The sequence below is a fragment of the Pteropus alecto genome, unplaced genomic scaffold, assembly GCF_000325575.1.
Source record: "Pteropus alecto unplaced genomic scaffold, ASM32557v1 scaffold131, whole genome shotgun sequence".
Classification (NCBI taxonomy): Eukaryota; Metazoa; Chordata; class Mammalia; order Chiroptera; family Pteropodidae; genus Pteropus; species Pteropus alecto.
The window spans coordinates 1,655,653-1,672,544 of record NW_006434709.1 but is presented as its reverse complement, the minus strand read 5'-3'; the positions used below and the strand labels follow the sequence as shown (position 1 = coordinate 1,672,544).

Below are 16,892 nucleotides of genomic sequence, written 5' to 3'. Positions count from 1 at the left end.
CAAAACCAAATACCACCCAAGTACAAGTCAATGCAAACCATCACTTCCATATTTTCAAGAACACCCCCAACTGGGTATTCCGTTCCTAAAAAGGGAAGCCTGTCTATATAAAAATAATGAAAACCTTCTCCACTAAAGGACTCCCCACCTGAAATCCCCACGGTGATTCCGAGGGAGGCTCCTCACTGTGAGAGGCTCACGAGGGTTGGGTGTGCCTTGGTGACAGCTTTCTATGTGTGTGCTCTTATTTCTGGCAAAAGGTGTGTCCTGCCCCAATGGATAGGTTGGTTAGGCAGGGCATTTGGAAATAATTGCTCTACAGTGTATGCTTTTTGTATTGTGGTTCAAGTGGACCTATGCAGATAAATAACCAGTGAGCATTTTCATTAGAGTCTCTTTTAGAATAGATGGGGACTGGCGCTAAGATGTCCCATCAGGCTTTGAATTGTGAGGTGCCCTGTCCTTTCTGTGGGAGTGAAGGGCATGGATTTATCCCCTCTCGTTTCTTCTCAGACTCTTCAAATTTTATTGTGTTAGAGTTTGCTTGGACTCAAGTGGTGAGAGATATAAGACCTGTTTCCTCTATGCTCAGAGTCAACTGCAACTGTGCCAGCCATCTCGGAGGCTTCTGCTGACCCGCATGAGAGAAACGAGTAAGCATTATGTTTTCCCATTTGTTTGATAGTCAGAAACTGAATGCTCTTGGCCTGGAACTAGAACATAAATTTCATATTTATGTAAAAGATGGCACACAGGCTGATGGTGGGCTATCCCTATGCATACCTGCATGGAAAAATCCAAGCTTCTTTTTAATCTTTTTTAATCTTTCAGACTTGCAGAAGTGAATTGTGCTCTTGAGAAAATGATTCTTTCAAATCCATGCTATCAGAGAAGTGGCTTTATAGAATTTCTTGCCACGCTGACAAAAGCAGCTATCCTCTGTTATGACAGTGCTGAACTGACATCTGAGGGACTGTCTTGCTACACTCAGGAGTGAGTGACAAAGTATGAGACACAGGGAGCAGGATTCAAAGCTCATCATATATGTCACTGGTATAAGAGCAATGCTTTCCAGTGGGGTTCATTCAAACCCTCCATGTTCTTTATAAAGAATTTATCATCTGCAGAGGAAGAACCCCATTTTTATTACAGGAATATCGAGGGAGGATTTAAAAAAAAAATCTGTGTATTACCTGGCCAAAGTTGGAGTTTCTTGGTCACCTGCAAGCCAGGAGGCTCTAATGGAGCCCACATGGGCTGGGGATTGCCACTTGACAGAGCTTTCTGCAAAGTTTGAGGAAAGATCATGTGGTATAGATGGTTCTCCCACACCACTGCTGGGTGCCAGCCACCAGTGCATGGGGGTCACTGGGACCAGGCGTGTCTCTCTGTAACCATGTCTTCCCTACCCTGCCCCTCTTTCTGTGGAACAGCCTCATAAACCTCTCCACTTCCCGGCTCAGCCAGCCACAGCACAGCTGATTGGTTCCACTTTCTCGTTCTTTTTCTGCAGCATACCCAAGCACGATGGCTTTGATCAAAATGAACCCATTGCCTACCATTTCTGAGCTCTCCATGTATATTTTTTCTCCAGACAGATACTGGTCCAAGTTTTTACCCTACTTTTATCCAGAGCCAAAGACAATGGCCCCTCCTGTCACCCTAAAAACCCATGGCTCTGTTTAGACCACACACCTCAACCGCATCCAGTGTCCAGCCTCAAGGCTGGAGCTGAGCGTGCCACATCCACCATGTACACAGGAAGAAGAAGTGACTCAAAAGTTCTCCCAGCAACTCTACACTAGTCAGAACAGAATTGGAAACTCTAAGTACTAGCTCTCCTTGTCTAAATCTCTTAAGAGGCCTTATCCAAATAATTCAATGGAAATAAATTCTGTGTTGGAAGCTCACTATTTGCAATAAAGGAAAATGTAGTGTAAGGCAGGACACTGAACCCGGTTTAGCACTGATGTTTCAGAAAAGCCTCATTATGAGGCAGTCTCCCATGTGGCCACTCCTTTAGTCCATTTTCCACTCAGCCATGAGAGTTTTCCTAAAGTCCAAGCCTGATCATGACTCAGCAGCTCCAACCCCCTGACACGATAAAGTCTAGCCTCTCCATGCTTTCTACCAGCCCTGCCCACCCATGAAACGAGTTTCATGCTTCCGTGCATTTGCACACGCTCTTTCCTCATCACGGGATGTTCTGCCAACCCTTTTGTCCTCTTGGAAAATTCCTCTGTTTTGAAAACCTAATTCAACCATCACTCCTTTCAGGAAGGTTTCTCTGGCCCAGAAGACAGTAAACCGTTGCTTCCTCATGCCACCTCTACACCCTTGCTCATTTTGTCGCTTGTCTATGTGCCTCCTTTACTTATGAACTTCCCGCAGGCTGGGACTAAGTCCTGCCCCCAGGCCTAGCCCGTGATGCATGCTCATTCACATTTTTTAAATGCATGAATAATGAACAAATGGATAAATACGAGGTGGGCCCATAGCATAAATTACAAGGATGCCGCCCAAATTCCAGCAAGCTCTGGCATTTTCACCTAAATGAGGCCTCATTGCTATAAAGGGAATGAAGAGAATTTGTTGAATGTAAAGAGTTAATCAAATCATCTCTGAGCTACAACCACTCAAACACTAGATACAAACAAATGGTTGTATCCACTCCACCAATCTCTTAACCTTGCTTGCTACTGATTAGTCTATTCCCAATGATTATTTTCTTTTAATGTCAGTATAATGCCTGACATTTAATGGGTGCTTAACAAATATTGTGAAGGGATCAATAAATGAATGTGAAATCCACTTTTTAAAAGAAGGCATCAAAGGATTGGCTTTTAAAGGCATTTCTCATATCACAGACTTATCTGAGGCATCAGTGCCCCTGACTGTCAGGCTGTCCAGCACAAGACCGAATCAGAAGGTAGAAGGAGAAGGGCCAGGGTGTGGGGGGTGCAGGGTGGAGGGGTTAGCAGTTGGGAATCTGCACTAGAGAGACACAGCACTGGGTTTCCCGTAGTCATATGTCAGTTTCCTTCCTTCTCAAGAAATAGCCCAATAATGAATGATATTTCCTGCCCCAACCAGAAGGCCCTTGCCTCTCCTTTGTCAGAGGTCCACACTGGCCTTGCCACAGTCCACGTTAACCAAGGAACTTAACGTGCACTGATGAGAGAGAACACAGGTAGTTTCCTAACTTCATTTCAAGTGCTGCATTATACAGTGGAGATCAGCCACGGAAATGGTTCCTGGACTGAAACCACCATCCTTGGGGATTAACGTTTTCTGATCACCATAGCTGTTAAGAGCAAAGGCTCTGGACTCAGAGTGACTTGGGTTAAATCCAGGCTTTGACTCTCTCTAGCCAAGTTACTTGGGAAAAGTTAATTATCCTTTTAGGGGCTCAGTTTCCTTACCCATAAAATGGGAATAATCTTCCCCACATCACAGGATTATCATGAGGGTTAAAGGGTACAATGTGAGTAAAGCCTGCACAGTGTCTATATATATATAGTAAGTAAGTGCTCGAACATGAAAAACTATGATTAAAAACTTTCAAAAATACTTTTACAATAATCAGGACAGAAAGGGAAAATATCCTTTGAAGATGTGGTGCTTTAAAGAGAATGGATTGTCTATTTAGGAGCCAACAATGCTCATTAAACAATGCCCCATGGAAGAATATGAAAATATAGTGTTGGCATTTAAAATAATAGCCGTGGCTATTACCAGGCCCCAGGATGAACAGACAGTGACAGGGCCGGGGACAACCACGCATTTCTCTGATTAATCCCGAAGGGCTCATCTCATTCTCTGCTGGACCCAGAATGACTGAGTTGGAACCCAAAGAAGCCAAGGTCAAGGTGCCAAGGGTAAGATGCCGGTTCCACTCTGTGAGCCAGTGCTCCTGGGTTTGAGGGAAGGTCAGGGGACACCTGACTGCTGGACAGGAGTGAGACGAGTAGAGCCACATTACTGTCATGCAAAGCTAGAAAAGCATAGCATTCCCTGTGCTGTTTTTCATCCTCCTCATTTACCCTAAAGCCAACAGAAGATCTAAATTTCCCCAAATTTCTGTCCTGAGCACGAGACAACTATTTTCTGAGCTAAATTTGGTTTTACTTTTGAAGCGCCTGAGATACACTAATTGAATGGGTCAAGTTCCTGGCTTCTTATATTGATGAAGTTATCTCCCATTCTGTGGCTGGCTTGGCTTGCCCTTCCTTATGTGTGCCAATTGTTACAACTCTTCCATCTGTCATTTAGGAGGTTCCATGAAGAAAGCTCAGAGTTAGTGATTGGGGAAGCACAAGCTAAGCCATCAGCCCTTGGGAACAAAGATAAACTGGTGGTGGGGCAGGTCAGTTTGTTTGGTTAGTACGAGCAGCAAGGCAGGGATCCTATGAAAAAGAGAAGAGAGACTTCTAAACATCGTGATAGCTCCATCAGAGGAGGCTGGGTTCCCGTGAGGAAAAGGACGTTGTTCAGGGGGAGCCTCGACCTGATTTAGTCTGAGCCTGTGAGAGCTTGTGGCCCACTCTGGCCCTCTTGCCCGGGGCTCAGATCAGTGGGCAGCACCCTCACGAAGGTGGCCCACAACTAGGCAGTGTTGTATAGTGGAGAGAGCCCTGGACTAGGAGCCAGGAGACCTGGATTCTAGTGCAGGCTCTACCACTAACTACTGTGGAACCTTGGGAAAGTCGCCTGATTTCTCTGGGGCAACTGTAAATGAGGGGTTGGTCGGGCGATCTCTATGTCCCCCTCAGAGTGTGGTCCAGGGTCCTACTCTATCCCTCCTTGGCCCCTTGCTTCAGGGACGGAGATGGGAGAAAGGGACATGGGGAGACAGGACGCACATGGGAGCTCCAGGGTGCTACGAATCAGGACTCCACTTTCTCCTTCTTTTTGCTCTTTTTCAGGAAAGATGGGGTTCGGAATTTCTTTTTCTTCTTTGAGGGAGACTTGGAAGGTGAGCCCTCTGGGGACATTGGGCCGCTGGTGACCGACTCGGTTTTGTCCTTAGAGGCGTCAACATCCGTGTCGGCATTGGTGGTCATCTGGCTCAAGCCTTTGCTGAGAATTTCCTCTGCTGTCTGCTCATCCTCCCTGCCGTTGACCACCACCCCTTCCGGCTGTGTTGTTTCGGGCTCTGTGGCGGCTTTGTTCGTTTCTGTCTTCTTAGCATCTTCTGGAAAAAGATTAAAAGATATGACCCATAAGATGTCATTCAGGTGAGAGCTTCTACCTGGGGTTACAAGAGCCATTTCTAGGCAATTCTACAAAGTAAGTCTGCAGCAGTGGGATGGCAGGCTGTACTGCAGGGGTAGAGGGTAGGCAGGGGTCTCATCCAAACCTGTACCCCTTCTTCATAGCCTGCCCTGGGAACGAGCCCGTGCCAGGTCGGATTCTGGGCTCTTGACTATAAAAGCAAACAGGTAATGGTGTCCAAACGTGGCAGGAGGCCCAGTTAGGGCCCAGCTCGAAGCTTTTCCAGGCATAGAACAAGGGAAAAGACACAGGCAAGGACAGAGACTATAGGAAGGGGGCGTCATGTCACATACAACTGGAGGCATCTAAGAATTATAACTGGTTTGGCTTCACTACTATGGCAATACATGTTTTCATTCTCACTTCATTTCCTACACCAGTGAGGAACTTTGTAAGAATGGAGGGTATCTTCTCAGTAGGCAGAGAGGGGAAGGAAGAAGGAGAATGGAATCCCTGAGTGACAGGAACCCTGTGTTTCTAAGATAGAAGGATTAACACTAAAAGGAAGGTACCTGGTTGGCCCGTTCTAACAGCCAGGGCCCCACTCCCCACTCCAGGTCTTTATCCTGCTTGGAGGGAACCTGTTAGGTGAGGCCCTACAACCACATGGAGAGAGACAGAGATGGAGACAGAGACAGAGATGATAGATAGATAGATAGATAGATAGATAGATAGATAGATAGATAGATAGATAATGATAGATAGATGATAGACAGAGAGATAGATGATTGATAGTCCCAGCCATCCCAGTGTCCCTGCTGAGCCTAGCCTTCCAGCTGCCACTGCCAAGGCGCCTGACATGTGAATGCGCCATCTCTGTAGTTCCGGTTGAGTCAAGCTCCCAAATGACTGCAGCCCCAGCTGACATCAGTGGAGCAGAAGAACCATCCCGCTGAGCCCAGTCAACCCACAGAAGAACTAATTTCCATAAAACTAGTTTTTACTATTCACCACGATTTAATAATTATCTATTGCTGGATAACAAACTACCCCAAAACTTAGGGGCTAACAACAGCAATTGCTTGCGATCCTGAGAACATAGTGCATGATGAGAACTAATTTATCTAAGCACATTATAAGGTCCTCTTATATTTTTTAGCTCATTTTATCCTGATAACAATGGTGTGAGTTAGAAAGGGCAAGCGTTTGTGTTGTTCCTCCATTATGCAGTGTTTTGAAGGGACTTATTTGAGATGGCTAACTTAGTAAGTGGCAGAGCTGATTTCTGATGTTAAGTGCAGGGCGACTTCTTTGCAGGTGTAGCTGGTGCTCCTGAGGGTTCACTGGGGGATGGAGTCGGCAGGGGCAAAGACAGTCAGGAGCTGGTCAAAGAGAAGGCAATGACAGAGATGGTCAGAGGTGAAGGAAGAGGATTTAAAAGACTCTCCCTCAGAGAGGCTAACAGAGTAGGAGTCAGGGAGACCGAAGAGGCGAGACGCTGAGGTGACTCAGCATCAGAGGACCTGAGAGCATGGTGCCACACAGTGAAAAACCCAGCCCTGATCCGATGAGTGTGTTCAATGTGAAAGCGCAGATGCTGCTCAGAGGGTCAGCCCTGTCCACCTGGAGGAGCAGGGCAAGCCATTGGGCAGCCGGCCAAAGCCACCAACCCCACTCCTCACTGGTCACCTTAGGCAGCTACAGCTTATGCCCCATCATGTCGGGTCTGCTCCGAGGAGGCCCGTGTTCCCCAGCTCTGTCTGTGTTACAGGAAGAGTCTTGGGTGAAGACTTTCAGTTTTCCAACAACGCAACTTTGGTGTGTTCCCTACAGGGACACAGATCTGTACCAGAGAGAAGCAGGATCCTGCCGAAGTGGGGATGATGTCAGGTGGTGAGTAAGCAGTTATCCCACCCATCTCACAGTCCTCCTGCCGTCTGCCCCACTGAGCAGCAGAGGTTGCTTCAAGGGGCTCCTAGGAGCTAAAACAGAATCGCCAGCCCTCATCCCACTCCTGCCACGAGCCTCTTCTCCAGCCCGGACTTCCGTGCAGTAGGTACACATGCCCTGAGGGATGCTGAAGACATCAGTCAAGCTGGGTGCTCTGTGCATCCCTATATGACAGTTGGTCTCAAGGTCATTTGGGTTCTGGCCCACAGCCTTTGAGGAGGTCATGGGCTCCCTGGAGGTGCCCGAGCATTGGGAATAGGGATGCAGAGGTGCCCTAGGGCCGTAAGCGCTTCACCACGGGGAGTACCCAGGAGCTGGCCCTAGTGCCCGTTCACTGTGGGCCTTGCTGCTTCTGGGTGGCGTGCCACGGAGTACTGGTGTGTGTTTGTGCATGGGCGTGTCCTATGTGTATATATCCTTCAGAGAAGCCTTGTCCATGCAGAGCACATGTGGAATTGGTCATGAATTTTATAGCCAGGAAACCTCCCGAAGGCAGGGTTGTGAGTTGCAAAAAAAAAAAATGGAGAGAAATGTATTTCTTTTGAAAAGTCCTCCCTCCCCCATTGCGAGAGTTGGAGTGAGTTAGTAAACAGCCTCTCTATACTTACTACAGAGACAAGTATTCAGAATCGGAGGAAAGTCCTTTGATGAAGGCACGAATGGGAAGAGAAAGGAAGACGTTGTGGAGACAGGTCGACAACACCACCACGATGAGACACAATGAACACAAACAGCTGGGGGACATCCACTTGGGGCTCTCGCCTCAAGCAGATCGGTTTCCTCTGGCAGCACCAGGCCCGCATACAAGGCAGCAATTCACCTGCGGAGGGTGCTCAGGGGTTGGGGGGTTCTAGCAGCTTCCACATAGGTGACCTTCCACCCAGGAGGGAGAAGACTCCTTGAGGCCACCAAGCCGCTGCTCCTGGCATGGCGGTATGCCTCTCCCTGGTGAGGGCTCTAGGGAGCCAGGGGAGGGTTGTTTATGCCCAGGAGTGATTCCAGGAGCTCATTAAAGACACTTTCATGATCTAGGTGGAATGGGCTATAAAAGTATTATCTGTCATACACAGTATCAATCATAACCATAATTGGATCTTACATTTAAATCATGCTTTTACTCTTTCGATGTATGCTTTCATCTCCAACTTTCCTTATACATATAAGAACCTTAAAAAGGGAAAATATTAGTAGCCCTATTTGATAGACAAGGAAACTGAAGTACAAAGATCATTAGATTTTCTCAAATTAGCAGCTGAGTTATTAGTTAGCAGTTGAATTGGGCCTAGAACTCAGTTCTCTAAATTAGTAGCTAGTGAAGTGGTTCTCGACCTGGGCTACACAGTAGATTCACCTGGTGGGGCCTTAAAACTCCAGGCTGCATGCATCCCCGGCCCCACCCCCAGACCATTTAACTCAACAGCTGGTGGATGGGACCAAGGCAGGTTTCAGGGCTATTAGAACGCCCCCACGTGATTCCCAGGCACAAAGCCGAGAATGACCTCATAAGCCTCATCTGGGAATTTGTTGGAAATGCAGAGTCTCAGGTCCCACCTGGACTTGCTGACCCAGAATCTTGATTTTAACAAAATTTGTAGATGATCCTTGGGCATATTAAGGTCTGAGCAGTGGGCTAGTGCATCGGGAAAGGCCCACCAGCCAACCCAGCCTGAGTTAGAAGTGAGAGGCTCTGAGTCAGTCATTAACTTATTCGTCACTGCTTGGGCTGGGCTTAAGCTGTAAGGTGTATGGTCACAGCCTGTGAACGGAACAAGTTTATTTTGGTAACCCTTATTTCAGATTCTCTAGAAATGGTAGAGGGAAAAGCTTTTCGGGTAGGGAGACAACACCTGTTGAAAGGCTGAGTCCCTGCAGGGTGCACGCCTGGCCCGCCTTCCATGCAGACCTCTTTCTCAGCCTGTGAATGCATCTCTCTCTCTCTCCTGGCTACTGAGGTCAGACTCACCGACTCACCATCTAAAGACTTGGAGGGAGAGACCACGGGGCTCTTTGTCTCTGATTTTGCTGGGCTCTGTGCTGGAGAAGCAGGTGCAGACTTTACGGGTGAGCCAGGCTCCTCTGTGGCAGTTTCCTTCTCTCCTGAAAATACAGAAAACTACCTCAGGATAAAGGTCAAGCAGAAGAGAGACGGGCAGAAAGAGAGCATTAAAAAAATTGCTTTCTTCTATTTGGTCCTCATTGCTCCTGCCTGTAGTTACCTGCTCCCCCATCCTTTTGTTATTTCTGCTACATCCTGGGGATGCCAACGGGAGGAGTCAGAGTCACGTTCTGTTTCCTCCATCAAACACATCCACTGATGAAATATTACCCCTGACAAGGGCAGCAAGAGAGTTTCCACCCGTGATTTGTTGGCATGTAGCTCCTTTATGATTTAATTTATCTAATTTACATGTTCAGTCCAAACAATGCCTAGGGATTCAAAGCACCATATTTTTCTGCTTACTTTTTCAGTTGGCCCATTAGAACTCCAAACAAGCCAGCAAGGGTTTTGCTAGTGCCGGCTTGGCCCCCAGGAAGACAGCTGACTCTGGGTGGGGAGGGGGATGGTGGAGGAAGACCCTGCCCTGAGGGAGTGAAAGCCTAGCCTGGTGGACAAAACTAAGAGCTGACTTCTAGGTCTTAAGCCCTGATTGCGCCTGAGGCAAAGAGAAAGGACAGCTCAGTGTGGGGGTGGGGAGAGACAGAGCAGGCTTCCGAGGAGGGGGTTTGAGGTGGAGCCTGAAGTGTAGATACCTTTGGATCAGGCTCGTCCAGAAAGGGAAACCATGCTAGGAAAGGGCAAGGACATGAACAAGGGCATAACTATCATGAGCATGGATGTCTTTCTAGGAGTCAACATAGAGAGGTGAGCTTAACTCGAGATTCTGAAATAAAGGAGTGAAATAAAGTCGGCTAGTGGAGAGTTTTGACAGCCAGGCTAAAAAGGTTTATATAACAGATCTGACAGATCATTAATAATTATCACTATTATAATTATCTTCTCATAGCTATCATTTATCTGGTGTTGACTGATGTAAGCCACATTTATAGGCGCTATTCTAAGCACTCTATAAGGATTAACTCTTTATACCCAGGTGAGAGGGTCAGAGGAGGTCCTGAGGACACCATGTAACATGAGGTACAACATGAGTCATTGTGATTAATAGTATTATGCTAGTAAGAATATTATTTGGTGATTGAGCAAGAAGGTTCGATTGAGGCTAGGACAGAGAAGAGAGAGAGAGAAGCAAGTGAGGATTAAAAATGAAAGCAAGAGGAGGTTAGATTGAGCCCTGAGGGCCCAGGAGGGAAGGCCTGATTTCCAGGTCTGCCGGTTGCTCTGCTTTCTTTCATTCTTTCTTTCTCTTTCTCTTTCTCTCTCTCTCTCTCTCTCTCTCTCTCTCTTTCTCTCTGTCTCTCTCTCTCTCTCAGCACCCCCAAACCCTCCTCTCCAGCCTGGGAGATCCTGAAGCACCGGGGTTCTTTACCTTCGAGTTCTAGTTTCTTCCTCTCCACCTCTTTCTTGTACTCCTCCAGCTCCTGGTCAGTGAGTTGGCTGAAGGGGTTGGGCACCGTCTCCTCTGACTCGTCTTTGGTGTCTGCGTCGCCCTTGGCCATCAGCTGGCTCTCTGTAGACTGAAAGTTAACCACAGTGTGTGTTGCTCTCTGATCGCCGGGGTTGGGGCCCAGGCCCGAGCTTCCTTTCAGACTCATGTGGCTGCCAGTGGTCTTGCTAGGGACAGCGTGGCATGCAGCTTCTTGGAAACAGCCCAGGGCCTCAGAGTAGGGCTGTTCCTTTCTCCCCACGGCTACCTCACCCCCAGACCCTGATTCTTTACAACTGCTTGGATGAATACAGGGGGTCCACCCTCTGCCCCAGAAATAAAATCAAAGGATGCTCCCAAGCAGAAGGAAGACACACCTTTATTGCAGTCCCTCCTGTGGACGCTTGCAAGCCATCACTATACAAATACAGTCAGTGGCCCAAAGTCAGTCAGCCAAAATCCAGCCAGCAAAGCATTGGCTCAGTCAGCATCATGCCAGCTGTTCCCCACCCTGCACCTCCCTCTCCCGCAAAGCAGCACAAGCTACAGCACACAGCACTAAAACAGACAGCGGCTTCAGCATTCTCAGTCCAAAGTGTTAGGCCTGTTTTGCACACAGTCATAAATTACAAGGGGACCAAGGTCCTGAATCTCAGATCTTCAACCTGCCTAGACTGCAGGTCCCTGCGGGGATATTGGCAAAAGCACTGTTTAACCACCTCCATGGAGCCCCTAGCTCTTGGGAGCTCACCAGCTGAGTAAACTCGTGTAAGCTTCAGGAATTCTCTGACTCCTCTAGCTCAAGACAGGGACTAAAATTCAGATTCCATAGTCCTTTTTCCTAATCCAGCATCCTCATCTTGACCTTTGAGAATGCGGTGCTCTGGAGCTGAGGAGGAGCAAAGAAAGGGAAACCCAGGGGCAGGCGAGCCCTGGGCAGCTGGCCCACACCACACATGCCTGGCCATCTCCCTCTGGCCCATCAGACCTCCTGACGAGGGGCTCACGGGCTCCTCCCAAAAGAGGGGCAGTGCCGGGCCTATCTTAAGGAATCATAGGTTCAAAAGAGAGTCCAAGACCAGGATTCCAAGAAGAGGGACTCCAAGGAGAGCATTTGGTATAAATGGCAAAGTTTTTAACAATTTTGCTCATTGCCTTGAACTCTCACATCACCCCAGTATCACGGGGTATTTCTATTCTTGAACCTGTGGCACATTTGGTGTTCCTCATCTTGGCTGAGTTGAGATGAGATGGAGGTGAGTGTGATGACATAACCTTCACACTTTGCCGGCCAATGGGCACCCACACGCTGTGGGCATCCACACGCTGTGTGCACCCACATGATCTGAAATCATTGCATCATGTCGATTTGCTCAGCAGAGAAGATGGTTTCTGTATTTTACCCCTTCTTGCTGCTAAGAAAGATGCCATGCCCATTGCTAGTTTGTAGTTAGTGGCAATGATTTCCAACACAAGCCAGAAGTCTGATCTTTACTCCTTTTGCTAAGCACTAGACAAACACTGTTCTATCTCAAGCATAGAAACAACAACTTTATACTTTCTAACTCTATGTGGGGGGTGGGGAGGGCAACTACCTTCCCCTTCCCATTCTGTAGGAGCACTGGTCCTTATACACATGCCTCCCCTCTGAGAGCACACGAGCATCTTCCTACAGCTACAGTCTCACGATACCATATCTGCACAGAGGCCAGAAATGCTCAGGCAGGCAAGCCCGAGCAGCTGGGAGCTGCCAGCCACATTCTCCACTTTGCAGGATTCTAAGAGACGGCAGAGTGGAGCTCCACGGGAGAAGCATGGAAGTCAGCCTCACTCCCATGGGCAGGCTGGGCAGCTGCTGCCCCACCCAGTGCCCACAGCGGGTGATTAGACACTCCCCTGGACCCCACAGCGTCCGTTTTGCAGCAAGAGCATCAGCACCCAAGATCACAGAGGGAAGTGGGCATGAGGACTCAGGGGTCCTGCTGCCCAGCCCCGGGCGCTGAAGACCCGGGAGGCACACATGCTTCCCCTCCAGACAGGGGCTGCCTCTGCTGTACCGGGCTTCGGCTCTTCTCAGCGATGACGCTCGCCAGGAGCTGAGACTGGGGCCCTGCCGACTTCACATCTTGTCGGTTTTGTTCTCGAATCTGTGTGGAAAAGGAGGGGGGGAGTGAGCTCTCTGTTCAGTGTCAGAGTGTGGAGTGTGGGAAGGGCATTCCCGGGGCATACTGGTGTCCAGTGTGATTTGTGACTTGGGTCTAAAAAGGTCCTCCAGCGGTTGGGTGCCTGTCTCCTCTATTTCTAACAGAGTCTGTCACTCTGAGACAGTCTCTACGTCTGTTTCAGAGTGAACAAGCGGTTTATGTAAAACGCCAGATTCTCATTGACTCAGGCAAGGTTAGGAAGTGAAGCGTGAAAGGAGGCAGAGTCGATCCTTGAGGGATAGTCTCAAATTTTAATATTCCTAAGAAGACCCTGAGGAGTTTGTTTAAAATACAGATTTCAGTATATGGCCATGCCACCCTGAACAAGCCCGATCTGGGAAGCTAAGCTGGGTCAGGCCTGGTTAGTACTTGGATGGGAGATCACCTAGGAAGACCAGGTGCTGTAGGAGTTAAAAAAATAATAATAAAATAAAATAAAATACAGATTTCAGGGCCACCACACCTATTGAATCTGAATCTCTTGGGGAGTGAGATGGGGGGCGACCCAGGAATCTGCATTTCAAACAAGCACTTCAGAGGGTCCTTAGACAAGCTGTTTTGTGAGTGTATCTGAAGGTGGTCTGCTACAACTTAAGTTTTTAACGTAACATTAAAAATGCAAGTGAACTGTAAAGCAAAGGTGGAGAAATAAATATAAAAGATTTTGAAATCTTGAAAATGGGCCAAAAGGAAAATAGCATAGAATTAATAAAAACTCAATTTGTGGGCAGGTCTCTTAGACATACCTAATGCCTAAAGCAAACACCTCTCTATGTAAGGGTTCTAGAGGACTACATCAGTGAGGCACTTAGCACAGTGCCTGGAATGAGGCCAATAAATGGTAGTTTCTTTCTGACTCATAAGAGGCACCATGGGGTGTTGATAAGTCAGAAGCATCCTAGGAAACCAGCCTCCCCCCACGTCCTTGAGGAACAAGAGATGGCTACCACCCTACCTTGTTTCGCATGTCCAGCACTTCTTGGGGGTCAGTATAGAGAGGCACAAATTGGTTTGGGTTTTCAATCCGTATCGGCATGCCACTGCTGGATTTCTCCACCTCGTCAGCCTTCATCCACTGAACACACACAAGGCCAGGTGGGTAAGGCAAAGGAATAAGACCCAGGTGTCCTCCCCAGTGGTGTGCCCCATGAGATCTGGGCTGACAGGCCTACATGGAAGGTCGGCAAGCCTATACATATATAGTCTCTCCCAGGGGGTCTCTGTGATGTCTGGCTCCCAGAGCAGAGATGGGCAACAAATGACCTAGCTGCCGAAAAAGATCCAGGTCAATAGCCATAAAGAACACTTAAGAGTAGAGGTCAGATCCTTGGTAACCAGCAATGACAGATAGACAGTCACTTGAGCTTCAGTATTAGACAACTCAATGATGTGAATTTGCAAGGCTTTATTTTATTATTGTTTTTTAATGAAGAGCTAGTCTATTTGGCTGCTAGCTACTTTAATGTTAATAAAAAATCAGATTAAGAGTCAAAGTGAGTGTGTGTGTTGGGGTGGGGGAGATAATGTAATAGATAGAAATGTATATCCCACCCACCTCCTGGGTTTGCATCAGATGTGCAGTTTAAATGTTGGATACCCATTCTTGAACTTCCCAGAAGCCCCCTCTGGATGTGGGAGCAAGAAGCAAACATCAATTGCCCTTGGCTCTCATGCTGCTAAGGATAAACTGGTCCAGCCACCCTCTAGACCCAAAAACTCAGCGTAGAGGTGTAAGAAAGAGGTGATCAGAGGTTCCATGGGCACAAAGAACTGCTCCCAGACGTCCGATAGAAAGTCCTAATCAGAGCTTGTGCTAACATAGGCCCAGAGGAGACACATAGCCGGGCACTCTCCCCAACCCTGGCCTTCCCCATCAGGAGCCCCTCGCTGCCCGCCTTACTGTGGTCTTGGGCCGGGGGCTGCCCATGCTCCTCTGGACCTCGTCGGCCACGTTGACCCGCAGGTAGGTGTTGGGCGTGTTGAGCCAGCGGGTCTTCTCCTTTTGCTGCTTCTGGGCGTGCTGCCGCAGAGTGGGCACCGGGGCGCCATCCTCCTCGAACACGAAGGCTGTGACCGTGGCCGGAATCTCCACCTCACTTTTATGTTTGGTTTTCTCTTGAACGAAGGGGTAACGGTACGTGTAGCCTGTTCTATAACCCTAAAAAGGACAAAAAAAGAACCACTGATTGTGGGGGAAATGGTCTCTATATGCCTGCATGCCCACCCACACACTAAATCCCCTTCCATCTAATAACTCATTTTAAACCTAATCTCCATAATACAACTCAGGCTTTGCCGCTCCTCGGCTGTATTTCAGAACTGTTTCCTGTTTTGATCTCCCACCCTTTCCCCTCCTTCCCCCCAAACCCTCCCCTCCTCCACCCCAATACGCCAAGGCTGAGAAAATCCCTGGGACCTTGTGGACCAGACAGAGCTCCTTACCCAAACAAAGCTCCAACTTTTCATCTCATGCAGTGTTCTCAAACCCACCTGCACATTGGAACCAGGTGGGAGCTTTAAAAATGCTGATGCCTGGGCCTACCTCATAACTGCCCGTGTCACCAGATGGTAGTGTGGTCTGGGCAACAGGATTTTTAAAAGCTTCCCAGCTGGATTCTAATAATCAGCCTCCCTTCCTCCACTCTGAGGCTTCTTAAATATTTTCCTCTCAGAACTCTCAAATCTGACTCAAGAACACCCCTGTCTCCTAAGCAAGACCATGTCTCTCACAAAAGGAGAATGGACTGCTGCTCAGTGAGAAAGAATACTCAGGAATCTTGGCAGTCGTGAAGCCATTCTCAGCTTCTTCTCTAATTCTCTTTTGCTCTCTTTTGGATTACTAGTAAAATTAGATGTTTTTAATTATACTGGATGGCCACTTGAATCTCTTCCTTTGTAAATCGTGTTCTTGATTCATTTTTCTGTTGATATGTTTTTCTTTCTCACATTGATTTATAATGTTTCTTTTTATATTAAGGATTTTAATCTTTTGACTGTCACAGATTTGCAAACATTTCCTCCCATAGTTTGTCTTTTAGCTTTGTTTATGGTTGAGGGAATGGTTTAGAAAATGCACATTTTGAATTTTAATGTAATTATATCTATTAATATTCGTCATCATGATTTTAGACTTTCCTGCCATGCTCGCAAGGTCTTCCTCAGCACAAGACCATCACAAATATTAATCTATGTTTCTAATATCTATGTGTTTTGTTTTATATGTTTAAATTTTTGATAAATCAGGAATTTATCTTGTCGAAAGGCATGAGGTAGCAATCCATGTTAGTTTTATTCTCTAAATGGCTAGCAGTCTATCTTTTTGCCCTATTTGCCCTGCGTTAATTTCTCATATATTTGGGATCTACTTCTAGATTTTCTAAGCTGTCACACTGATTTGCCTGTCCATTCTGCACTAGTGCTCCTCCGTTTAGTTACTTAAGCTTTATCATGCTTTACCATGTGGTGGGACAAGTACCCCTAATTTCCCTTCTCCTTATAGGATTTTCCTAACCATTCTGAATTTCACCTAGAAGAATACTTTGCTAAGTCCTTACACCTTTCCTCATTTTTAAAGGAATTACATTGAATTTATTGGTCAATTTGGAAAAGTGATCTCTTTATCCTATGGAAGCTTTCTAACCAAAAATAAATTATAGCTCTTCACTGATTTCAGATTTTCTCTGATGTCTATTGGTAAAGCTATGTGGTTTTCTTTAAATGGGTTCTGCTTAATGTTTTATGATTTTGTTGCATTTGCAAATGGAGTTATTTTCTCCCATTATTATATTTTCAAATATATTATGTGTTAAAATATTTTAAAAACCTACTAATTTTTGTATGCATTTTCGTGTGACCACTTTAAAATGCACTAATTATTTCTTATATTACTTTCAGTTGACTCTTTTGGACTTTAAGGCATGTAACCACGCTATCTACAAAAAATTATAATTTCGTTTCCTTTGTAATATTTATACCTCTTATT

At 47.0% G+C, this 16,892-nt stretch overlaps 1 protein-coding gene across 2 annotated transcripts in view; it reads right to left on the bottom strand.

Moving 5' to 3' along the window:
* Positions 1-229: 229 nt before the first annotated feature.
* Positions 230-16,892, bottom strand: part of ADD2 (adducin 2) — a 92,407-nt gene continuing 75,744 nt past the window's right edge. Inside the window, exons 12-17 of one of the 2 annotated variants that reach the window (XM_025045210.1) lie at positions 14,811-15,068; positions 13,866-13,985; positions 12,764-12,853; positions 10,650-10,797; positions 9,136-9,261; positions 230-5,194 (exon numbers count right to left, since the gene is read on the bottom strand). In XM_025045210.1, the coding sequence (XP_024900978.1) occupies positions 4,887-5,194; positions 9,136-9,261; positions 10,650-10,797; positions 12,764-12,853; positions 13,866-13,985; positions 14,811-15,068 (1,050 nt within the window). In that variant the 3' untranslated portion in view covers positions 230-4,886. Of the gene's footprint in view, positions 5,195-9,135; positions 9,262-10,649; positions 10,798-12,676; positions 12,854-13,865; positions 13,986-14,810; positions 15,069-16,892 lie in introns of those variants that run through there. The other variant, XM_006909508.1, reaches the window with a different exon arrangement.